Source organism: Geotrypetes seraphini, chromosome 1, assembly GCF_902459505.1.
Source record: "Geotrypetes seraphini chromosome 1, aGeoSer1.1, whole genome shotgun sequence".
Taxonomy (NCBI): domain Eukaryota; kingdom Metazoa; phylum Chordata; class Amphibia; order Gymnophiona; family Dermophiidae; genus Geotrypetes; species Geotrypetes seraphini.
In genome coordinates, this window is record NC_047084.1 from 238,412,116 (window position 1) to 238,437,853 (window position 25,738).

A 25,738-nucleotide genomic window follows, 5' to 3' on the forward strand; every position below is an offset into this window, starting at 1 on the left:
GATTCAGCGCTCGCTGCGTTGGCTCCGCCCCCTTTCAAGGGGGAGTCCGACGCTGCCTCTGACGCGGTGGGGGTGGGCGGAGCGTACTCTCGCTGCTTCCCCGAGTCCTGTGCTTCTTCCTGCCTCCTTCCCCTGCGCAGAACTCTGTGTCTCCGGTTCTCCCTTGCTCAATCAGGCTACCAGAGCACGCTGCCTCCTTCTCCTTAACTCTGGCACCCTTATATTCAGTCTTTGTCCCCGAGGGCCCGGAGTGATATTTAGAATTCCCTATAATGATACTTCTTGGGGTTGAAGCTGGGGGGTGAGGAGTCTCCCCCCCCTTCTTTTTTTCTTTTTCTCTCTCCTAGTATTTCTAATACGTTAGCGCTGAGGGATGGGGGGGGGGAATTTTCCTAATTTCGGGCTATAAGAGTCCAAGTCCACTGGACATGACAGCTGTGCTTTGTCTATCGGTAGTGGGGGAGAATGGGGTGGATAGGGGAAGGTTTGATTCGAATGTACTTCAACCATTGTACTTTCTGTAACATGTTTTATTGTTCTTTTTGGTGTTTTTCTCTGTTTGAAATGTTAAATAAAAATTGTTTCCAGTTAAAATTGCCAAAACTGTGGCTAATGATATTTCTGTATATATTTCTCATGATCTTGTAGTCTTCATAAAATTCAGTGGCAGACCGCAGGTCACCCATCCCTGGTCTAAGCATTCTTTGTCTTTCGACTATGTGAAATATTTGTAATTTGAAGAGTTTGGATCTATTTAGAAGGTTTCCTGGGTGGTTCTGGGATTCTAATTCTCTGTTATTGTGTTAGCCTTTCTGGTAAAATATAGTTGCTTTGGCATAGATATATTGAAGTGTCTCAGGCTGCATCACTTTAAATCTCATTGTTTGGATTGGTCATGGAAAGGAAATTAACAGGTGATGAAAACTGTAGTGCCAGTTACCAGAGATTATTTGCTTCATTTTCCTACTTGCATCCTAAAGTCATAGGATGTTTGTTTATTGAAGTTGCAGCCAGATTACATGAAGAATTTTTCCATTCATTTGATTGTTTAGCCCAAAGAGATAAGGGGCCGTCTTAGGTTTTAACAGAGGCTCAAAACACAGTTATTTGAGAATGTTAATGGGGTTAATATGGGTAGGTTAGTTGGCAAGAGCGGGATTTCTTTTTCACAGCATTGACTGAATTTACTGTGGAACTGTCTGTCTTATTTAACTTTTTATGATTTATGCACCAAACCTAAAACATTTCTGAAATTGGAAGTTAATAAATGTTGTGCTGATTTTGATGTTGTCTTGAATCAGAGTTGTCCAGTCATCTAATAATTGAGTCCAGTGAATATGGTTAAAAGCCATAAAAATATAAATGTTTTGAGTTGGGAATAGGCTGGGGAGGAGGGGGGGACAGGTCTGGGACAAGGTGAAGTGGGGCTGTGTTTTGGTACTTTTTCTTCTTTGTTGTACACCTTGCATTTTGTGTCAAAAAATCAATAAAATACATTTGGAAAAAAAAAAAATATATATATATATATAAATGTTTTCCAGATTGCTACTACCATCAGAATTTAAGTGCTCTTTTAGGGGAAGATTAAGAAAATATCTGTAAAATTTTGCTGCTCCTGGTTGCCAGTTAACATTCTAAAACTAATACTTTATTGTTAAATCACCATACTCAAGAAATGCTTATCTTAACATTAAATTTAGCTATAATCTGTCATTTTTATGAAATATGCATCTTTTGATCACATTCAGCGAATTTAACCTCTGAAATTTGTGGTGAATTGTATAGAGCCAAAAAGAAAAATGCAATGTAAATGAGATCTAGTGAAAACAAGTGGATTTTTTTTAAACAAACTTAAAATGAGAATTTTAAGTGGGCTGTGCTTCAGGGTTTTTTTTAAATTTTGGGAAAAGATAGTAGGGGGAGGTATGGACAGAGTGGGTTTAAAAAAAAAGATTTTCTTTGTAACACTCGAGGCTAACTGTGAAATGAATAACCAAATGTGTAAATAAATAATTAACTCTTTCATTTTATCAGGGACTGCAGATTTGAGCGATAATCAAGCAAGCATTATTTTTCTGCTTGTTTTTAGATCCCTCAGTGGTGTGTTGATTACATGCAGTCATTGCCTGGACCAAAGAGAGATGTTGCTTGCACACAACCCAGAAGAGTGGCTGCAATGAGTGTAGCACAGAGAGTGGCTGATGAAATGGATATAATGTTAGGCCAGGAAGTTGGTTACTCCATTCGATTTGAAGATTGCAGCAGTGCAAAAACTATTTTAAAGTAAGTATTTATTTTATATGAATAAGGGGGGTAAGGGAAAGGAATTGGGACTTAATGACGCCTTCTTTTTTTTTTTTTTCTAATTTTATAACCACATTCAAAGCAATTTATATACAAGCACTTCAAGCATTTTCCCTATCTGTCCTGGTGGGCTCACAAGGAGCAATGTGGAGTTTGAACCCACAACCTCAGGGTGCTGAGGCTATAGCTCTAACAACTACGCCACACTCTCCTCCATTATGTTTTGCTGATAGTGTTTCCAGTGCAATAGGTGTGTCGTTCTGGGCAAGCGGGTTATATCCCCATGGCTGCGAGCCATATGCAGAAGGAATCCACTGTGGATTTTTTCAGTGATCCTCCTACTTCACCAGGAGCTCTACTGCCACCAACAGTTTTTCCCTTCTGCACGTGAGCCAGAAGGAGTGTTTCTGTTCTGTTCTCCCCTTTTTCTTATTTTATTCAGTGTTTTCAACTTGTATTCGGTGTTTTCAGTTCTCAGAGCTTTCACCTTGGTTTCAGCTCTGGCTGCGTAGAGAAGAAGCAGACTGCGGAATGCAGCTGACAGGCCGATCCCAGGTGATACCTGTCAGCCGGTTTGCACAGCTGAGCAGGGGTTTGATAGCAGGCTGTTAGATATATGTAGGCAGTACAACAGTGTCTCCCAGAGTGCTGGCTACATTGTTCACCTCTTCCCTCTCCCCCTTTTGTTAGCGCATCCATCGATCTGTGGGGGTAGGAGTACAGTCAGACGTTGTGTCTGACTAGCAGCCTGAAGATCAGTGTTAAAGTCATTTCCAGCATGAGGCAGTGATTCTTCTCCTGTCTAGCTACCTAAAAGGGCTGCAGCAGGCTGCAGCACTGCCATTCACTGAGGTGAATCAGGGGGTGGGGGGGGGGGGGTGTCAGAAAAAAAGCTTTTTACAAGTTTCTGAATGATTCCCTGTGTCCCCCCACTTTAAAAAATCCAAGCCTAATAAATTAAAAAAACAACAAATTAGGATTTTTAAAGTGATTTTTAGGTGCAAAAAATCTTGATGGTGGCCATCTTGGATTTTTAGCAATTTTTTTTTTTTTTTCCCCTCAAAAGTTCCCTGCACTTCCAAAACTGCAATTTCTGTCTCAAAACTGGTTAGGATGGAGTTCTTGAGCTCTTTTACCCTAATTTCATGCCAAGATTGTACAAAATATGTGTCTCAAGAGTCCTTGTGCTGCGTGGACTGGAGAGAGGGGAACGGTCAGTTCAGCATGTGCCCTGTATACTAAGGTGAGAAAAGGGCAGTTAGCCCATTGGTACAGCCATCCTTGTTTTCAGGGCCTGGAAATAGTGACCATTCTGGGCGTGTGGATGCCCTGCAGCCCAAGAAACGCGAAGTAGAGGTGTCGGAATTTTTAAAATTTTGGTGGTAAGCTTTTCATGAGAGTCGTGCTCCTCCAGTGCAGTCCTGCTGTAAGTTGGACTTGCCTCCTCCAGGCATAGCCTCCCCAGGCTAGAGGTGCCTGATTCAGATCAATTCACCAATTTCATTTCGAGTGAATCAAATCAATTCGTTTCCAGAAAAAAACGGACTCACCGATTCATGAGCGGTGGCACCATCCCCCTTGCCGCCGATCTATTTTGTAGCTCGTTTAGGCTTTCCCTCTACTAATATAACTTCTTGTTTTGCAAAACAGGAAATTACATCAGAAGAAAGTACTTTGTGTGAGCCTGTGTGAGCAGATTGGCAGCAATGAGAGCCCTCATCTCCCTGGTTTCTCTTTTACCTTTTATTATTTTTTTTTTTACTGGTTAAATCTTTCAATGCACTTCTCAGAATCGATCCTGTCGCCCTTCTCCCCCAACAGCGTTTATCTAATTCCCCCCCTCCCCTGCATCTACCTTTAATTTGATGCAAAAGTTGTTGCTGAGCGGCGGTAGCAAATGCGATTCACAGAGCTACCCTGCCGCTAGTCCAGGCGTCGTCTTTCCATTGCGGCCACTCCAGCAGAAACAGGAGCGAGAGGAATGTCCTGTAGGCAATCAGCCGGCACCGACACCTCTCCAACCCTCTTCCCTGCTGGCACCACCCCCTTCGCTTTCTACCTGGTTCCTGACGCCGTAAACAGGACGCAGAAGCACCGGGCCCTGTTGAATAAGAAAGCAACAAAAATGCATGGATGACAAGGCATAGGAGAAGGCGTAGGAGGCACATTGTAATGCTGTGTGATAACTGTGCAGCACACAGCAATGACGTAAGACTAGCCAACATCAAACTCGTGTTTCTGCCACCAAACACGACCTCTCTGATCCAGCTGATGGACCAAGGGATAATTGCAAACGTCATTACAGGTCACTCGTCTTATGATATTACATTACATTAGTGATTTCTATTCCGCCTGTGTCTTGCGGTTCTAAGCGGATTACAGTTAAAAGAGATCAGGACATTACCGAGAGAATTACATTACAACGATTTAAGTAAATTACATGTTGTGGTATAGAAATACAAGTATAAGATATCTGGATTTATCGATAGAATAGCTTGACAGGGTTCAAGTAGTTACAAGGTTCAGTGGGGAAAACAATATAGGCAACTGAAGAAAGATACCTAACTTTGAAGGAATCAGTTGAGTGGATACCTAAGGGAGATGCTTTTATCCCAGGACAAGCAGGCATGATATTCTCACACATGGGTGACGTCATCTACGGAGCCCCAGCGCGGACAGCTTTTTCAGCAAACTTGCTAGAAGTTTCAAGTTTGCACACTGCACCACGCATGTGCTAGCCTTCTCGCCACTAGAGGGCGCATCCCCACCTCGTGGTCCTCAGTTCATTTTCATCCGCGGAGCCAGAAGCCCTGTGGATAAAATTGTGCTACTTTTGCCTTCTGTCGCCGCGGCTGTGTTCGGATTTTCGACGCGGTCGCTGCGCTACGTTTCTTTTCTTTCTTTGTTTTCTTTAATTCTCAAAAAAAAAAATAAAAAAAATTCATTTTTCTTTTCGCTCCGGGGGCTCCCGGTAGCCGTGGCCGAGGAACCTCGTTTGTTCCCGGCCTTGTTTTGGGCCCATGTCCCGGCCCGTAACGGGTTTTAAGAAGTGTGGTAAGTGTGATAGACTTTTGTCCATCACTGACCCTCACAGGTGCTGTATTCGGTGTTTGGGGCCCCATCACCCGACAGCATCGTGCCCTAAGTGTGCCACCTTCCAGAAACGGGCCCTTACTCGGCGCAAGGCCCGCATGGCTGATTTCTTTGCCGTCGATACCCCGACGGGGAAGGCCTCGAGCTCGGCCTCGGCTTCGGCCCCGGCCTCGACCTCGGCCTCGACATCGGACCCCTCGGCCCCCGCGAAGCCGGTTGCCTCGCTGAAGCAAGCCCCGGGTAAGTCTCCACTTCCTTCCTCAGTTTCATCTAACAGGAAGCCATCCTCGGGCTCGTCGTCGGCGGGACCGTCGACCTCGACCCAGGCCAAGGTGTCGAAGGGGTTAGCCCCGAGGGAATACTCGAAGCCGAGGTCGCCCTCTGCGGAGCGCCCCCAGGTGTTGCCTCCGGGCCTCACTATCCCGGCGTTCCAGGAGTTGCTTCGCGCTTTAATCTCCTCGGAGCTTTCCGGGGCCATTGAGACCTTGCAGCAGGCTTCGGCCTCGCCTTCGGTCTCTGGGGCCCCGCAGTTGGTGACCTCGGCCTCGGGCACCGGCCTCTCAGCGGCCGAAGCTCCCTCAGCCTCGACCTCGACGCTTCCCTCGGATCCGACCCCGGTGAGACAGCCCGAGGTCAGTGTGCGATCCCGAGACAAGCAGCGCCGGGTACGCCGGATCTCCTCCTCCTCGTCCCCGAGGTCGTCACGGGGCTCCTCGCCCTCGAGTAAGCCTCGGGCGAAGCACCGCCTTAAAAAGGCTAAGCGGTCTCGAGCCTCGCCTCTGAGGAGTCGGCGTTCGACCCCGCCCGAGACCGGAGCCTTGCGTGTCGAGGAACTCCGCCTCGACAATCCAGATCTTTTACGGTCCCCGATCAGGGAGAGTTCCCGTGCCTCCTCACCGAGGCGGAAGGGACGGGCCTCCATACCCCGTACCCCGGGGGGTTCCCCACGGGGGTCTCTTCGCCGGACGGTGTCCCCGACTCCTTCGAGGTCACGGGAGCGTGCCTCTTGGGGTTCGGAGTCCGGGGGACAGTTCGGGTACTCTCGCCAGGCCTCTCCTTTCGGCTCCGTTGAGAAGTCTCGGTCACCCTCCCCGCCTGCACGGACATCCTCTTTTTCCAAGTTTGTCCATGACATGGCGAAGGCTTTGGGGGTGGACCTGTCGGCAGGGTCGCACTATACCACAGAATTTTTGGAGGAACAGGATTCCCCTGCCCCGCAGCGGGAATCCCCCCGCCTCCCGCTTCACAAGGTCCTCCTTCAAACCTTGCTGCGGAACCTTGAGACCCCTCTTACAGTGGCGGTAGTGCCCACCAAGATGGAATCCAAATACCGGACCCTTCCCCCTAAGGGGTTTGACAAGGGGCAACTTTCCCATCAGTCGCTCTTGGTGGAGTCGGCTCTTAAGCGCACGCAGCCTTCTAGAGTCTCGGCTGCTGTCCCCCCGGGGAGAGAGGGTCGGACCCTAGATAAATTCGGCCGTCGTCTGTACGCGAATTCCCAGATGGCCACAAGGGTCCTCAACTATGCTTTCGCCTACTCTTCCTACCTCAGATCCATGGTCAAAGATCTGCCGGATTTTCAGGGGGTGATTCCTGAGTCGCACAGGGATAAATTTGCCACCTTTGCGTCGAACCTGTCCCAGCTCAGATTCTATCTGTTTCATGCGGTTTACGACGCCTTTGAGCTTGCCTCGAGGGTCTCGGCTTGTGCGGTAGCCATGCGCCGGCTGGCGTGGCTGCGGACCCTCGAGATGGACCCCAACTTGCAGGAGCGCTTGGCCAATCTACCCTGCGTCGGGTCGGAGTTATTCGACGACTCCCTGGATGCGGCCACCAAGAGACTTTCTGAGCAAGAGCGCTCTCTGGCGTCTCTGGTTCGTCCAAAGCCTAAGCCGCCGGCTCAGAGGCCTTTTAAACAACCGCCTAGGCGGTACCCTCAAAAATCCACGCCGGCCTTTTCGAGGCCTCCACCCCGTCGCTCTACCCAACAGGGTAGAGGGGGACCCGCCAAACCCGCTGCCCAGGGGGCGTCCAAGCCGGCGCCGTCTTTTTGACGGGATGAGCGGCCGGGGGCTGGCCCCCGCCGCGAGGTCGCTCAACCCCCTCCCCATCGGGGGTCGGCTCACGGCTTTTGCCAGAGCTTGGTCTGGGATTACGTCAGACGCATGGGTGCTCCGGACCGTCTCAGAGGGCTATTCGTTAAACTTCTCCAGACAGCCTACAGACATGCCCCCCGGGGCGTGCCCGTCCAATCGAAGCCAGTTGACCCTTCTCCGAGAGGAAGCCGGGGCCTTGTTGAGCCTTCGGGCGGTCGAAAGGGTGCCTCTCGATCAGCGAGGCCGGGGATTTTATTCCCGTTACTTTTTGGTCCCCAAGAAGACCGGGGACTTGCGCCCCTTTTTGGACCTCCGGAAGCTCAACAAGTTCCTGGTCCGGGAGAAGTTCCGTATGTTATCGCTTCCGATTCTATATCCCCTGTTGGACGAAGGGGACTGGATGTGCTCCCTCGATTTGAAGGAAGCGTACACCCATGTTCCGGTGCATCCCGACTTTCGGAAGTTTTTAAGATTTCGGGTCGGGGATTTGCACCTCCAATACCGTGTACTACCCTTCGGTCTGGCTTCGTCCCCTCGGGTATTCACGAAATGCATGGTGGTGGTCGCGGCTGCTCTGCGTTCCCGGGGGTTGCAGGTCTTTCCCTATCTGGACGATTGGCTGATCAAGGCCCCGACAAGGGAGGGGGTTATTTCAGCGACCCAACAGACTATCACGCTTCTTCAGGGTCTAGGGTTCGAGGTGAACTTTCCCAAGTCTCACTTGCAGCCGACTCAATCCCTCCAGTTTATAGGGGCCGTGCTGGACACGGTTCGCCTCCGTGCCTTCCTTCCTTCCCCACGACTGGAGGCCCTGCTTCGCCTGGGCCGGCAGGTTTCGCAACTGCATGTAGTGTCGGCTCAACGCATGATGGTGCTTTTGGGGCACATGGCGTCGACGGTCCAAGTGACCCCATTTGCTCGGTTGCACCTGAGGATTCCTCAGTGGACCTTGGCCTCGCAATGGCGTCAGGACCGCGACCCACTGTCTCGACGCTTGACTGTGACTCCGTCTTTCAGACGCTCGCTCCGTTGGTGGACCAGCTCTACCAATCTGTCCGGGGGTTTGCTCTTTCGCGTCCCTCCGCATTGCAAGGTCCTGACCACGGACTCTTCGGAGTATGCGTGGGGGGCTCATCTGGACGGTTTACGAACGCAAGGCCTATGGTCGGCCACGGACCGTCGGTGTCACATCAACGTGTTGGAACTTCTTGCCATTTATCTGGCCGCTCGGACCTTCGGTCACCTTCTGCACGATCGAGTGGTTCTCGTTCGGACAGACAACCAGGTGGCAATGTATTACGTCAACAAGCAAGGAGGGACGGGCTCTTGGCCTCTGTGCCAGGAAGCCCTGCGGCTTTGGACATGGGCCGTCTCTCAGAACATTTTCTTGCGTGCGGTTTACATTCAGGGGGAGCTGAATTGTCTGGCAGACAAGCTCAGTCGTCTCCTCCAGCCGCACGAGTGGTCGCTGAACTCCCGAGTTCTACGCGAGGTCTTCGACCGATGGGGGACTCCTCAGGTGGATCTGTTTGCTTCGCCCGAGACTTGCAAACTACCCCTCTACTGTTCTCGGATGTACTCCCAGGACCGTCTCGAGGCCGATGCTTTTCTTCTCGACTGGGAGGGGAGGTTCCTTTATGCGTTCCCTCCTTTTCCTCTGATTTTGAGAACGCTGGTTCATCTAAAATCGACCAAAGCCACTATGATTCTCATTGCGCCTCGTTGGCCAAGACAACATTGGTTCTCCCTGCTTCTTCAACTCAGTGTCAGGGAGCCTCTGCTTCTGCCTGTCTTTCCCTCTCTGCTGTCTCAGAGTCGGGGTTCGCTGTTACATCCCAATCTTCAGTCGTTACATCTAACCGCTTGGTTCCTTTCCCCTTGACTTCGATTCCGGTTTCTCACTCAGTGCGGGAAATCCTAGAGGCCTCTCGCAAAGTCTCGACTAGGCTTTGTTATTCCCAGAAGTGGACCAGATTTTCTTCTTGGTGCTCCACCAATCACCTGGACCCGGATTCAGTTCCTGTGTCTTCGGTCCTGGAATATCTGTTGCATCTGTCGAATTCTGGTCTGAAGACAACTTCCATTCGAGTGCATCTTAGTGCAATTGCTGCATTTCATCAACATCTCGAGGGTCGTTCCCTCTCTTTGCATCCTCTGGTTTCTCGTTTCATGAGGGGTCTTGTGAATGTTCATCCTCCTCTCAAGCCCCCCCCTGTGGTATGGGATCTTAATGTGGTTTTGGCTCAACTGATGAAACCTCCTTTTGAGCCTATCGATAAAGCTCTTCTTAAATTTCTCACTTGGAAAGTAGTCTTTTTGATTGCGCTCACGTCCGCTCGTCGGATTAGCGAGCTACAGGCTTTGGTGGCGGACCCTCCTTTCACGGTGTTTCATCATGACAAGGTGGTTCTTCGCACCCATCCCAAATTTTTGCCTAAGGTTGTGTCTGATTTCCACCTCAATCAGTCCATTGTTCTTCCGGTATTTTTTCCAAAGCCCCATTCTCATCCTGGTGAAACGGCGCTTCACACGCTTGACTGTAAGAGGGCGTTGGCTTTTTATCTCCAACGTACTAAGTCTCATCGGAAGGTTCCTCAATTATTTTTGTCCTTTGATCCTAATCGGATAGGACATCCGGTTTCCAAGCGTACCTTGTCCAACTGGTTAGCTGCTTGTATCTCTTTTTGCTACGCTCAGGCTGGTCTCCCGCTCTCGGGTCGAGTCACGGGTCATAAGGTCCGGGCGATGGCAGCTTCGGTTGCTTTCCTCCGTTCTACTCCTATGGAGGACATATGTAAAGCTGCCACCTGGTCTTCGGTTCATACGTTCACCTCCCACTACTGTTTGGACTCCTTGTCCAGGAGTGACGGCCGGTTTGGCCAGTCAGTGTTACGTAACCTGTTTTCCTAAATTGCCATCTTCCCACCTGCCCTCTTTCTGGTTGGCTTGGAGGTCACCCATGTGTGAGAATATCATGCCTGCTTGTCCTGGGATAAAGCACAGTTACTTACCGTAACAGGTGTTATCCAGGGACAGCAGGCATATATTCTCACAACCCGCCCACCTCCCCGGGGATGGCTTTTCTTTGCTGGATATGGAACTGAGGACCACGAGGTGGGGATGCGCCCTCTAGTGGCGAGAAGGCTAGCACATGCGTGGTGCAGTGTGCAAACTTGAAACTTCTAGCAAGTTTGCTGAAAAAGCTGTCCGCGCTGGGGCTCCGTAGATGACGTCACCCATGTGTGAGAATATATGCCTGCTGTCCCTGGATAACACCTGTTACGGTAAGTAACTGTGCTATTTAGGAGAAGGTTAAATGGATACCTAAGGGAGATGCTTATTTAGGAGTTTGGATATTTTTGGTAAATGAGGTTCAAGGGGATGACTAGTGTGTTATTTGCTGGGGAGAGTGCATGTGTGATTGGGGAGGGGAATATTAAGTAAGGACGTGTTTTTTGAAAAGAAATGTTTTGATTTCTTTCCGAAACACTTTGATGTCTGTTGTTTTGATCATCAGTTTGGTGATGGTGGAGTCAATTTTCGCTGCCTGAGTTGCTAGAAGGCTGTCGTAAAGTTTCTTACGTCGGGTACCATTATGAGGGGGGAAGGTGAAAAGATTCTGAGTTCTTCTTGATCTGGGTAGTCGGTAGCGGCAAAGACGGTTGTTCAGGTAATTGGGGGCCATACCATGGGTTACTTTGAAAAATAAGCAGTAGAGTTTGAATTGAGTTCTTGCTTTTATCGGAAGCCAGTGAGTCTACATAGGCGGGTGTGACGTGGTCGAATTTGCTGAGCGAGTAGATGAGTCTGATAGCTGTGTTCTGAACGGTCTGTAGTTGTTTTATCATAGTATTTGGGCAAGGTAGGTAGAGGCTGTTGCAGTAATCTAAGGAGCTGAGTATGAGGGATTGTACAATGATCTTGAAGTGTTCTTTGGAAAATAATTTTCTTATTTTTCTTAGGTTTCGCATGGTGAAGAATGCTTTTTTTATGGTTTTGTGTATTTGTGTTTGCATTGTGCAGCCTCTGTCTAGGTGTGTTCCCAGAATTTTGAGAGTATTCTGTATTGAATATTTGATTGTGTTTACATCTAGTTCTGTTAGGGATGGTTTTTGTTCCTTCTCTAGTAGTAGGAATTTGGTTTTCTCCGCATTCAGTTTTAACTTGTGGTTCGTCATCCATTTTTCTACAGTTTCCAATGTTGTTTTCAGGCGTCCGTTGGAGGTGGGGTCTTGAATGTCGAAGGGGAGGAGGATGGTTATATCATCCGCGTAGCTGAAGGATGTAATGTTTAGGGCGTCTAGGGCCGTGCCTAGGGATGCTATGAAGAGGTTGAAAAGTATGGGCGATAGAGGGGATCCTTGTGGAACTCCGCAGGGATTTGACCATGAGTCGGATAGAAGATCATTTGACTTGACTCTGTATGATCTTGTTTTGAGGAATCCTTGGAACCAGTTGAGAACATTACCTGATATTCCTATGGCATCTAGTATCTGGAGTAGTATGGAATGGTCAACTAAGTCGAATGCTGCTGAAAGATCGAGTTGGATGATTAGTAACTTATTTCCTTTGCTGAGGTGCTGACGGGCTATGTCTAGTAGGGAAACCAGAAGTGTTTCAGTACTGTGATTGGTTCTGAATCCGGATTGAGTAGGGTGTAGGATGTGGTGGTCTTCTAGGTAATTGGCGAGATATTGTGCTACTAGACCCTCTATGAGTTTGACGTATAGAGGTATAGAAGCGATTGGTCTATAATTTATTGGGCTGTCTATTGGGCCTTTGGGGTCTTTTAGTATAGGAGTAATTATGATTTCGCCAAGTTCCGGGGGGAACTGACCTTCCCTTAGGGTGGTTTGCAGCCATAGCGTGAGACCAGCTGTGAATTTAGTGGACGCTGTAGCTAGTAGATAAGGAGGACAATTGTTCAAATCACATGAAGATTTGCTGTATTTTTTGTACAGCCGGTCTAGGTCTGACCATTGTGTCGTTGGGAAGTCGGTCCAGATCCTATCTGCTGAAGTGGCTTCGTCTTTTGTGGGTTTTGTTAGTATCTCTTCTAAGATGTTTCGAGAGTTGTTGAATGTGGATCTGATTGTGATGATTTTGTGTTTGAAATGGTCCGCTAGTTGGGAGGCTGGTGGAGTTTGGTTTCCTAGGGTGGCGAGGTGGGGTTTGGTATCAGTGAGATTTCTGACAAGGTTGAAAAGTTTTTTTGTGTCCGGTTTATCAGTGCCAATGAGTTTGGAGTAGTAGTCTGTTCTTTTTTCCTTCAGTTTGATTTTGTATTGTTTGATTTGGTGTCTCCATTCTGTTTTGGTGTGGTCTTGTTTCTGTTTTTTCCATGTCCTTTCTAATTGTCTGCATTGTCTTTTTAGGTGTAGGAGTTCGGCGTCAAACCATTTGTCTGATGGTCTGCATATTTTATTTTTTGTTTTTAGTGGTGCTAGTTTGTTTAAAGCGGATTCACTTGTGGAGCGCCAGGTGTTTATGAATCCTTTGTTTAGGTCTATTTCTGGGTCTACTGTGTCCCAGAATGTGGTAGGTTCGATTTTCTTTCTGGACTTGAAGCTTGTTGTGTGTGGCGTGGGTTTGTTGTTATTCTGCACCCAGTTAATTGTGAAGGTGTACTTGTAATGGTCAGACCATAAGGTGGGATGCCATGAGCCGTTGGTGATGTGGATGTTTTGTGTGTTAAGGTTGGGGGAAGTGTAAGCGGCTATATCAAGTTGATGGCCCTTTTCATGCGTGGGTTCGGGATTGAGTATCTGGTAAGATAGGGTGTTGAGGTATGAAAGAATGTCCGCTACTTGTTTGGAGGTGTGGTCTTCTAAGTGGAGATTGATGTCTCCTAGGATCAGGTTATGTGTGGAGGAGAGGGAATGCTGGAGGATAAATTCTTCGAATTCTTGTTTAGAGGTGTTCCATTTTCCTGGTGTGACATAGCAGAGAAGGCAGTTCAGAGTTCCTGTGAGAGTGTTGTCAGAAAGTTGGCAGGCTAGAAGGTCTAGGTGGGGGGTGGAGTGCATGGCTAGGACTTTAATGTTGAAGTTGTTTTTTGCAATGATTGCTAGACCTCCTCCTCTTCTCTTTTCTCTACATACTAGCTTTAGTTTGTATCCGTTTGGGCAGAATTCAGTGATGCTAGGGTCTGAGTCAGAAGTGAGCCAGGTTTCGGCTAGGAAGAGGCAACCTAGATTATCTTTGATCAGCCAGTCTTTGATTAGTTCTGTCTTTGGGTTGATAGATCGTATATTCATATATGCGCATGCTATTGATGTGAATTTTATGAGAGGGTGAGTAGTTAGTGTATTGATTAGTGTTCTGGAAGGTGTTTGAAGTTTTTGTGGTCTTGTCTTAGGTTTTGTTGGGGGTCTTTTTCCCCAGATTGTGAGAATGTTTTCGTGGTTGGATGATGGACAAGGTGTCAGGGTTCTGGGGGTTTGGACTTTCCTGTTGGGTTGAACCAGTCTGTGTGTTGTGAGGATGGGTATAGAATGTGTGTGGTATCCTGCAGTTTTCCATTTCTCTATGTATAGGGAGAGCAGTAGTAGGACTAGGATGAGTTTAAATGTGCGTGTTGCCATTTTTGTGAGTAAAAAGGGGTGTTGGTTCTGGAGTTCTTTGCTCTATTGGTGTTATCTGTCTCTTTGGATTGCCTATGCCTGAGTGGTGAGAGTTGTTCTTAGTGCTCTTAGATGTTTAAACAGGATAGTGTGAGATGAATACAACAATTACAATATTACAAGGTACAACCAACAAAATTAAGAATAGCAATATTACAAGGTAATATACAATATTACAGGTAAAACCAACCGATTAAGTATAGCAAGGTATACCAACTGTTAAGTATAACTAGGTACAGCAGGTTAGTTGAGAGTGAAGCTAACTGATAACCTGATCCTGGCGGGGGACAGGTTTTACAAATTAAGTATAACAAGGTTTACCCACGAATTAAGTTTAACAAGGTATTCCAACCTATGCATATGGTAAGGTATAGCAACAAGTTAGTTGTGCTTAAATCTAAGTGATTACCTGATTGGAGCCTGTTGTTTTGTTAGCTTCAGAATCCAACTGTCGTCACTGCAGGCGCTTCACAAAGGCGCGCACTAAGGCGCATGCGCCTTTGTCGGCGCGCCGAACGGCTGAGCCCCGTTGGCGCTGTGCTCTTTTAAATGTTCCCTTTCGGTCAGGGAGAGGGGCGGAGCAGGGCTCCCACGCTACCTCTCCTCGGGAATGTAAAGCCAGTGATCGATGCAAGCACGGAATCCAGTCCCTGAGCTGCTGAGCTGGCGAGAAAAATGACGGTGCTCGACTTTTCATATGCTGTGGGAAGCATGGAGTCGAGTTTCATCAATGATTTCAAATTGCTATCGACGGGCAAGCTTCGTTCACACATCTGATGAGACAGCTGAAGCAGACACTTTGTCCATTGAGCTCCCAGTTGGACTCTCATCCCAAGAGTTTGCGCAGTATGTTGCCGTTGACAATGATCTGCCCACATCATCTGACAGTTCTAATGCCGATATTTGTAAAATCATTAAGGACACTGCAGACAACCAAGACTGTTGATGAAGATATTGCTGCTGTCATCGCGACTAATGAACCACCTGCAGAGATTGTTTCCTTTTCAGACGCGCTGAAGTCCCTAAACATGCTGCATTATTTGGAGATAAATGACTGTCAATGACTATGGACAGGTTTACAGCATCAGTAGCACAGCCTGAATTGTGCAATCTGTGTGCAGAAAACAATGACTGATGATTTTAGTAAAATTTAGAATGTTAGCATGGTTGACAACTGTAAGTACTGCATTTGACTACAATGTACTGTTATTTCATGATTGGCAAGTCGAACTCCTAAGCGCGCACACTGTTTAAGCGCATTTGGTGATCTGGTCTGAAGGCTGTGCACTTAAGCAGAGTCGACTGTACAGTTCTAATATCATGTTGGATGTGATATTCCATAGACCAGGTGAATGAGGGCAGCAATTCAGTAGTGTTTTCATGATTTTCCCAGTGAATATGCATGAGATCTATTTGCATACAATGGAGGCAGTGCATGCAAATAGATCTCATGCATATTCATTGGGGAAATCATGAAAAACTAACTGGATTGTGACCCTCATTCCCCACCCCTGGTGTAGATAATATAGTATCCAGAATAAGCCCCAAATTCCTCAACCAGTTGACAATTTAGATTCTGACACATTCCAAACAAAACAATCTGGAACATTAGTGCACAAGGTACTTAGCCAATAACCAAATTGTGGTTTTTGCTACATTCAGTAGTAGATGATTCTCAGTCATCCACTGTGATATTGAAGTCGAATAAGACTTCAATACTTCAAATGCTTCTTTAGCGAAGTGAATGGCACCAGAAACTGGATGTCTTCTGTGTAAATTCTAAAAACATTCAGCATTCTCAAAAGTTGACACACCGGAATCAAGAATACATTAAAAAGAACCACAGATAAACAGGAACCTTGAGGGACAAGCTGCAAAAACAGCAGAATTTTGTTGTTGGACTACATACAGTTTACAGTCAGACAAAAAAATGTAAACCAAGAGAACACCTGCCCACATATTCAAAGAGGTTGCAATTGTCCATGCAGAATACCATGGTGCACTCTATCAAATGCTGCAGCAATGTCATGGGTGACAAATAGCAATCTTAGAGAAATTGGTATAAAATAGTGATAAACTCTCCTTAAACCACTCTGAAGACGGTATAGAAGACTGTGCTTCCAAAGAATAATTAAATAAAAATCAATAAATAAGAGGACCAGTCAGTACGGGCCCAGTGCCCTCGTAACAACCAATGGCCCCGGGCAGGTGTTTATGGAGTGACAAGCATTTAGAAATAAATCTAAATAAACCCTGCCCCGTACATCATCTTGTCCTCATGTGTCTATATAAAATAATAAATACTGAGGAGCACAACCACCCCCAGGCTAATGTGGAAAGGAGAGGAAATCACCAAAAAGAGTTCTCCCAAAAACTTATCCAAATAAAAAACATCAAAACCTAGGTGCAAAAATATGTGTTCAGGGTTCACCGTTATTTGGATTTGTGGATGAGACTGAGGACCCTATATTTATTTTTCTTTTGGTGATTTTTGCTATTTTTGCATCTAGGTTTTGATATTTTTTATTTGGATAAGTTTTGGGGAGAACTCTTTTTGGTGATTTCCTCTCCTTTCCACATTAGCCTGGGGGTGGTTGTGCTCCTCAGTATTTATTATTTTATATAGACACATGAGGACAAGATGATGTACGGGGCAGGGTTTATTTAGATTTATTTCTAAGTGCTTGTCACTCCATAAACACCTGCCTGGGACCATTGGTTGTTACGAGGGCACTGGGCCCGTACTGACTGGTCCTCTTATTTATTGATTTTTATTTAATTATTCTTTGGAAGCACAGTCTTCTATACCGTCTTCAGAGTGGTTTAAGGAGAGTTTATCACTATTTTATTCCAATTTCTCTAAGTTTGGACTTTCGTTATTATTGGTGTATATATATACTCTGGTTTCTTTTTGGCCATTTTGACAAATAGCAATGACATTTATTAAAATCGATTCAGACCAAATCCAGAGGAGAAAATATTTCCATATCACGGTTCACATGAAAACCAAATTTGACCAATTTATTAAAAACCAGAAAATATATGGTCAGATCTACATTTGATGCCGTTGATGTTACCTCTCACACTTCAGTAGTCTCCATTGCAAAGCGCAGACAGGGTTCAGACTTGGGACACCAATGTCCAAGATCGCCTCTCCAACATGCCATGCTTAGGAGATGATCTATTTGAGGATTGCATTAAAAAGGCTACTCAAAAGATGAAGATACACAATTACTGCATGACAACTAAATTCTCTCAACAACAATCATTCTGAAAATACTCCAGTACCTCCAAATACTCTTCTTATTACTCCATGTGCAGGTATAACCAACAGTCAACCAGCAACTCGAAACATCAGCAGAGACAGCAAAAATCTTAGTCTCGGCCACAATCCAAGCAATAATAGTCCTTCTGGCTCCCTTCTAGAGAACATTGCCAGCGTATTTCTCTTTCTCTCTCCCTCTGGAATTTCCCATAGGAGGCAGACTCCACCATTTTTACCATAGCATTGGATCAGTGGGTTCTCCAAGTGGTGGCTCATGGTTATACCGTACACTTACTATGAAAGCCTCCCAAGAGACTCTTCAGCTCCTTCCCGAAGACCCTTCTTCACCAAGAGATCTCAGCCCTTCTCCAGCTCAGTGCAACAAAACAAGTTACTCGGCAAGAGAGGAGCAAAAGGTTCTACACCAAATAGTTCCTAATACCAAAGAAAACTGGAGGTTTCTGCCCACTTTGTGAAGGAGAAATTTTGCATGGTCTCTCTGGGAACTCTTACTATTATTAGAGAAGAACTGGCTCTGTTTTGTAGTATACCTCAAAGAAATGTATACATTCTAATATTACTTGCCCACAGGGAATACCTTTGCTTTCGAATAGGGTCACGCCACTTCCACTACAGAGTAACTACCCTTTGGTCTGGTGCCAGCACCGAGTGTGTTCACGAAATGCTTGGTGATAGTGGCTACAATCTTACGCTCATGTGGGTTCCATTTATTCCCTTACCTAGAGAACTGGTTGAGCAAGGGCTCATCGCAACAAGCTCAGCATGTCATCAATTTCATTGTTCATCTAATGGAACTTCTAGGATTTGCAGCCAGCTACCAAAACTCACATCTTCAACCAACTTGGACATTAGAGTTCATAGGGGCTTTCCTAGACACAACACTGGCTCAAGCTTTTCTGCCTCAACAGAGGCTTGACAGTCTTATCCACTTATGTCAGAAAATCTCCCTACCATTTATTACTGCACGACAAATGTTACATTTTCTGGGTCACATGGCATCTACAGTCCAAGTCACTCTGTTTGCATGTCTACATTTGAGTGCCTTGGTGGGTTCTTTCCACTTGGAGGACTTGAGCCACTGAAGCTCTTTCACAACCAATACAAGTGACCTCAGAGCTTTGTCAATCCTTCCAGTGATAGTTGCTTCTGACCAATCTTACCAGGGGCCTTCTCTTCTAGTCTCTACTGCACTGAAGATGGACAAAGCAATGGGGCGGGATGGTGTACATTTAAGAGTACTGAAGGAACATAGGGAAGTTCTGGTGGCTCTGCTGGCTGACTTTTTCAATGCTTCTCTAGAATTGGGAGAGGTACCGGACGACTGTAGAAGGGCGGATGTGGACTCTCTTCTCAAAAGTGTGAGTACGGAAGAAGTAGGGACCTACAGGTTGGTTAGTGTGACTTCTGTGGTAAGTAAATTAATGGAAATGCTTTTAAAAGAGAGAATAGTGAAATTTCTGGAATCCAGTGGATTACAGGACCCAAGACAACATGGGATTCACTAGAAGCAGATCTTGTCAGACAAATCTAATCAATTTCTTTGACTGGGTGACCAGAGTATTGAACATAAGAACATAAGCATTGCCTCTGCCGGTTCAGACCAGGGGTCCATCGTGCCCAGCAGTCCGCTCCCACGGCAGCCCCCAGGTCCTTGACCTTTAAGTTCCCACCACCTACATTGTTTGTGCCCTAATCCTGAAGTACCCTGTATAGTAACCCTCTATCTATACTCTGTAATCCCTTTCTCCTTCAATAAGTCATCCAAGCCCTTTTTGAAACCCAACATTGTACTCTGTTCTATCACCTCTCTTGGAAGCTCATTCCAGGTGTCCACCACTCTCTGAGTGAAGAAGAACTTCCTAGCATTTGTCTTGAATCTGTCTCCTTTCAGTTTATCTGAATGCCCTCTTGTTTTTGATGTCCCCGCTAGCCTGAAGAATCTGTCCCTCTCTACCTTCTCTATGCCTTTCATGATTTTATAAGTCTCTATCATGTCCCCTCTAAGTTTCCACTTTTCCAGGGTAAAGAGCTCCAGCATCTCTAGCCTTTCGGTATATGCAAGGTTTTCCATGCCCTTAATCATCTTTGTTGCTCTTCTCTGGACCCTCTCGAGCATTGCCATATCCTTCTTAAGGTGCGGCGACCAGTATTGGACGCAGTACTCCAGATGCGGGCGCACCATCGCTTGATACAGCGGCAGAATAACTTCTTTCGTTCTGGTAGTGATACCTTTTTTGATAATGCCCAACATTCTGTTCGCCTTTTTTGAGGCCGCTGAACATTGTGCCGCTGGCTTCATCGTAGCATCCACCAATACTCCCAAGTCCTTTTCTAGGTTGCCTTCCAACAGTATCCTCCCTCCCATCGTATAGCTGTACATCAGGTTCCCTTTCCCTATGTGCAAGACTTTACATTTCTGTACGTTGAAGCTCATCTGCCATCTTTTTGCCCACTCACCCAGCTTGTTCAGGTCACTTTGTAGTTCTTTGCATTCCTCAACAGTTCTTTTTTTTTTTTTTTTTATTTATCATTTTATTACATCCCATTTTACAAAGATGTTAAAGGAAATACAAAAATTATATATCTTACTTAGTTAAAAAACTAAGAAACAAAAAATGAACAATGAAAACAGTCATCAAATACAGTCCACAATTAGAGGAGAAGAGACAAAATTAAATAAAGCCCCTCGGGAAAGGGGAACATATACCCAAGAAAATCACAAATTAGGAAATAGAGCAGGTAAGATGTTATCCTATCCATTAATTAATACCGCATTAATAACCTGTTTCATTCGGACTGTTTAGAGATTCCTTTACCCTCCAGGAAAAAACCTAATTGGGCAGGTTCAAAGAAAATATATTTACTCCCTTGATAGGAGACAAAACATTTACAGGGAAATCTTAACTGGAACACTGCCCCCAAAGCAATCACCTTTGATCGATAAGTCAAAAATTCTTTCCTCCTAGATTGTGTCCATTTAGAGACATCCGGAAATATATGTATCCTTTCACCTAAATAGGTGACCTGTTTCAAATTAAAATACAATTTCAACAACATTTTTTTATCTTGTAGGAATACCAAAGAGACTAATAATGTTGCCCGCCCCTGAATTTCAATATCAGATGATTGCAAAATGGCTGAAACATCCAATTGTGTTTTTTCAGTTTCCACTACTTTTTCCTTTTGCATTTGTTTTAAATAATAAATTCTTTGTGTCAGAGGAAGACTTGCTTCTGGGATATTTAATACAGTCAACATGAAATTCTTAAACAGTTCTTGAGGCGGCATAAACTTAGCAACCGGAAAGTTAAGGATTCTCAAATTCAAATTTTTTTGTTGGTTGTCTAAGTTTTCAATCTTCCTCAAGATCATCATTTTGTCTGACATTTGTTTAGTAAGCAAATTCTTAGTCTCGGTTGTTACTTTTTCTAAATTATTAAGATCCACTTGATGTTGTTGAATAGAAGTCTCTAAAGAACTTATCCTAGTGGTAGAATTCAAGGTAATAGAAACAAAGTTAGTGCATACCAGGTGTAGATTCTCTATTGCAGTCCAGATGGAATCCAGTGTTACTGCCTGTGGTCTCACCAACGGCTTGAGGGAGGAGATAGCAACCAGATTTTCACATTCCTCAACAGTTCTGACCCTACTGGAGAGTATTGTGTCGTCTGCGAATTTTATAACTTTGCATTTCGTCCCCGTTTCCAGGTCATTAATGAATATATTGAACAGCAACGGCCCCAGTACTGACCCCTGTGGGACACCACTCGTGAACCCTTTCCAGTCAGAGTAGTGTCCCTTTACTCCTACCCTCTGCTTCCTGTCCACCAGCCAATTTTTGATCCATCTATGCACGTCCCACCCCGTGGCTCCACAGCTTCTTTAGTAGGCGCTCGTGGGGTACTTTGTCGAAAGCTTTTTGGAAGTCCAGATATACGATGTCTATAGGGTCTCCTTTGTCCAGTTGTTTGCTTATCCCACAGGTGTCAAAGTCGGTCCTCGAGGGCCGGAATCCAGTCGGGTTTTCAGGATTTCCCCAATGAATATGCATGAGATCTATGTGCATGCACTGCTTTCAATGCATATTCATTGGGGAAATCCTGAAAACCCGACTGGATTACGGCCCTCGAGGAGGGACTTTGACACTCCTGGCTTATCCCCTCAAAGAAATGCAGTAAGTTCATTTGGCATGATCTTCCTTTACAGAAACCATGCTGGCTTGTTCTCAGATTATTTTTTTCTATGTGTTCACTGATACATCCTTGATCAATGATTCGGCCATCTTCCCCGGAACTGAGGTTAAGCTCACCGGTCTGTAGTTCCCTGGATCGCCTCTCGATCCTTTTTTGAAGATAGGTGTATCCTCCAGTCCTCCGGGATTACCCCTGTTCTCAAGGATAGATTACAAATCTGCCGCAGTAACTCCGCTGTTTTGTCTCTGAGCTCTTTCAGTATTCTTGGGTGGATTCCATCTGGGCCTGGAGATTTGTCAGTTTTTAATCTATCTATCTGCTTGAGCACGTCTTCGAGGCTTACTTCCAAGTATGATAATTTTATCTCTTGATCCCCCTTGAAGATTTTTCCGGTTCAGGCACGTTGGATGTGTCTTCTCTTGTAAAGACCAACGAGAAGAACGTGTTTAGTCTATCAGCCACCTCTTTTTCCTCCTTCACCACTCCCTTCTTATGTTCTTCTTGTCTCCCTTGTCCAAAGGTCCCACCTCTTCCTTCGCCGGCTGCTTTCCTTTCACATATCGGAAGAATGGTTTAAAATTTCGTGCTTCCTTGGCTAGTCTCTCTTCGTATTCTTTCTTTGCTTTTCTGACCACTCGGTGACATTCTTTTTGCTGCTTCCTGTGCTCCTTCCAATTTTCGTCAGTTTTGTCCTTTTTCCACTTCCGAAATGATTTTTTCTTGTCTCCTATTATTTTTTTTTTACTTCATTGGTTATCCATGCTGGGTTTATTGTATGATTCTTCCTGCATCCTTTCCTAAATCTGGGTATATACAGGTTTTGCGCCTCGTTTACTGTGCCTTTGAATAACGACCAGGCTTGCTCCACAGTCTGAGCTTTTTTGATGTTGTTTCTGAGTTTCTTCCTCACCATTTGTCTCATGGCATCATAGTTCCCTTTCTTGAAGTTAAACGCTGTTGCATTGATTCTCTTCCCTTTGGGTAACCCCATTTCTACTTTGAACCGGATCATATTGTGGTCACTGGTTCCTAGTGGTCCCACGACCTCCACTCCCCTTGCAGGTCCTTTCAGCCCGTTGAGGATTAGATCCAGAATCGCTGACCCTCATGTTGGTTCCTTTACAACTCTGTTTCCTTTGTACATTTTGAATTTCTAAGACTCCAGTCTATCCCAGGATAGTTGAAATCTCCCATAACTATGGTGTTACAGTGTTCTCCCTAGAACCTTTAAGCCGGGCGCTCTGCCCGGCTAATTTAGATGACCGCCTGGCTGTCATCTCAGTTGTGAATCCTGCTGCTGCCGCCGCTGCTCAAACATCTTTTTTTTTTTTTTTTTTTAATATACCCTCTCACCGGCTTGGGGATTCCCCAGGCTGACTCTGCACAGCCTGAAGAGCCACCGGAAGTTCAATGTTCGACTCTGCCTCAGGCTGACTTTAAAAAAAAAAAAAAAAAAGTGCCAGCAAGCGATTTGAACCCATGCTCCAGGGTTCTAACGTTAGCACTGTGCGTGCCGGCTTCCCTTATTCCCCTCTGAAACCGGAAGTTACGTCCCGAGGGAGGGGGGGAGGGAAAAGAACGGAAGCCGGCATGAAGAGTGTTACTGTTAGAGCCCTGGAGCATGGGTTTAATTCGCTACAGGCTAAGGCAAGAGATAGGGCAGGGAGGGAAGCTTACAACTTGCTGCTCTTGTTTCGGGCCTTCCTCGCTGCCAGGTCCTGCCTACTTTCTGTTTCCGCGAAGGCAGGACCTGGCAGCGAGGAAGGCCCGAAGCAAGCAAGAGCAGCAAGTTGTAAGCTTCCCTTGTCGCTTCCTATCTCCCGCCTTAGCCTGTAGCAAATTGTGAATGCTGCACTGCATGGAGAGAAATGCTGCTGCATTATGGGAGGGGGGGGGAGAAATGCTGTTGCTGCACTACGAGGGGGGGGGGGAAATGCTGCTGCTGCACTATGGGGGGAGAGAAATGCTGCTGCTGCACTCAATTGGGAAGAGAGAGGGAAGGAGGGAGAAGGAAGACCAGAGGAGGGAGGGAAAAGAAAGGAGATACCAGACCATGGAGGGGGAGGGAGAGACAGATGCCTGACCAGGGGAAAAGAAGGAAGGAGGGAAATAAAGGAAGGAGAGGAGATGCCAGATAATTGAGGGGAAGGGGGAGATGGAAGGAGAGGACAGAGATGCCAAGGCATGGGGGGAGGGAAGGGAAACTAAGGAGACAAATGCCAGACCAGAGAGAAAGGAAGTAGCGGAGGTGCCAGAGCAGGGAGTGAGAGGGATAGATAGGAGGAGAGATGCCAGACCATGGGGGTGGAGTGGGAAGGAGGGAAGGGAGAAGAGAGATGCCAGAGCATAGGGGAGAGGATGGAGACAGAAAAATGGAGAGGGGGTGAAGCTGAGATGAATCATGTACAAAAGAGAGAAAGGACACAGGATATAGTTTATTGAAGGGACATAAAAAAGAGGGAAGATGTTGTATGGAAGAGAGAGAGGGCAGACACTGGTTGGAAAGGGCAAAGAAGGTGGACAGTAGATGGAAGGGGCAGAAAGAGAGGGAAGAGGCTGAGTGGAAGTGGAAAAGAGAGAGGGCAGATGTTGCATGGAAGGGAGAGAGGACAAACGCTGTATAGAAAGAAGACGAAGATGATTGAAGCAGAAACGACAAAAGGTAGAAATTTTTTTTGTTGCTTTATGTCAAGGGTGTCAAAGTCCCTCCTCGAGGGCCGCAATCCAGTCGGGTTTTCAGGATTTCCCCAATGAATATGCATGAGATCTATTTGCATGCACTGCTTTCATTGTATGCTAAAAGATCTCATGCATATTCATTGGGAGAAATCTTGAAAATCCGACTGGATTGCGACCCTCGAGGAGGGACTTTGACACCCCTGCTTTATGTAAAATCAAGTAGTATTGAAACTGTATTGATAAAAATTTATAAATAGGAAATGGAAATAAGGCATTTTTTTTTTGGGAGGGGGACTAAACCCCTTTCCTCAGGTCAGGACAGGATACCATAACAGCAGTATACTGTACTGTCTTGAAGAAAGATTTGGCCTCTGAAAGCTAATTAAAAAATGGATTAGTCCAATAAAATGGTATTTTCTTATTTCTTGTTATTTGTTTTATTTTTATTTGTTAATTTGTAAAGTGGTGATTGTTATGTATCATTTTTTTTCAAATTTACATCTACTATCTTTATATTTTACACAGTATTAGGGGACATGTGTCACTGTTTCTGTGCTGTTGCAGAGTCTGGTTTCTTGGCGTTTCAGTTTAACTTTTGTTTATATATTTCTATATTTAGTTTGTGATTATTCCATATTGGGAGAAGGTGTTTTTGTCGTCTTTGTGTATGAAAAGGACATGGTTTTCTGTTAGCATTGACTGTACAAGATCAATTTACTATGCAGGATCTGGCTTATTTAGTTTTACAATGCATGTGTTGGTATTCTAGTGCTCACTGCAGTGTTTAAGATGCTGCCTTTTCCTATGTGCACCCTTGTTGTGTGACTCATGGATTATTACTAAAAATAAGTTTTTTATATAGAGGGGGTTGTTAAAAAAATGATCAGCACTGGCAGTCATATATACTAGGTCCGCCACTGGATTTAATGACCCAAATTTCCCCCTCCCTCTTCACCCGGCTACTTCTTCATGCCACCCGGCTAGAAAAAATTTCTGGGGAGAACACTGGTGTTAGTATGCTTGCTTTCCCGCCTCAACTCGGCTTCCATTTCTGTATCAGTTGCTTTATTTTGCCCAGGTGGACGGTAGTACAGCCCCATCTTTATCTCGAATCCATTTCTACCTGGTATTTTAACCCATAGTGACTCCAGTTGGACATTTGTCGCTGCTGCTGCGTCCACTCTGGCTGAGTGAATGGTGTCCTTTATGTATAGTGCTATTCCTCCTCCTTTCTGATACGTCCTGTCTCTTCGGTAGAGTTTGTACCCTGGCAGTACTATGTCCCATTTGTTTTCCTCGTTCCACCATGTTTCTGTGATCCCTATGATGTCTAGGCTCTCATTTTTGGTCATGACCCAATTACCTCATTTTGCTTTTTAGGCTCCTTGCATTAGTGTACATGCAGTTCAAGTCCTGGTATTTTTTCGTCCTTGCTATGTTTCCTTGTGTTTCATTCTCCTTTCT

General features: G+C 45.7%; 1 protein-coding gene across 3 annotated transcripts in view; it reads left to right on the forward strand.

Annotated features, from left to right (window-relative positions):
• Positions 1-25,738, forward strand: part of DHX15 (DEAH-box helicase 15) — a 260,868-nt gene that overhangs the window by 59,257 nt on the left and 175,873 nt on the right. For all 3 annotated transcript variants that reach the window (XM_033948308.1, XM_033948298.1, XM_033948319.1), the window contains exon 3: positions 2,090-2,283. In XM_033948308.1, the coding sequence (XP_033804199.1) occupies positions 2,090-2,283 (194 nt within the window). The remainder of the gene's footprint in view (positions 1-2,089; positions 2,284-25,738) is intronic.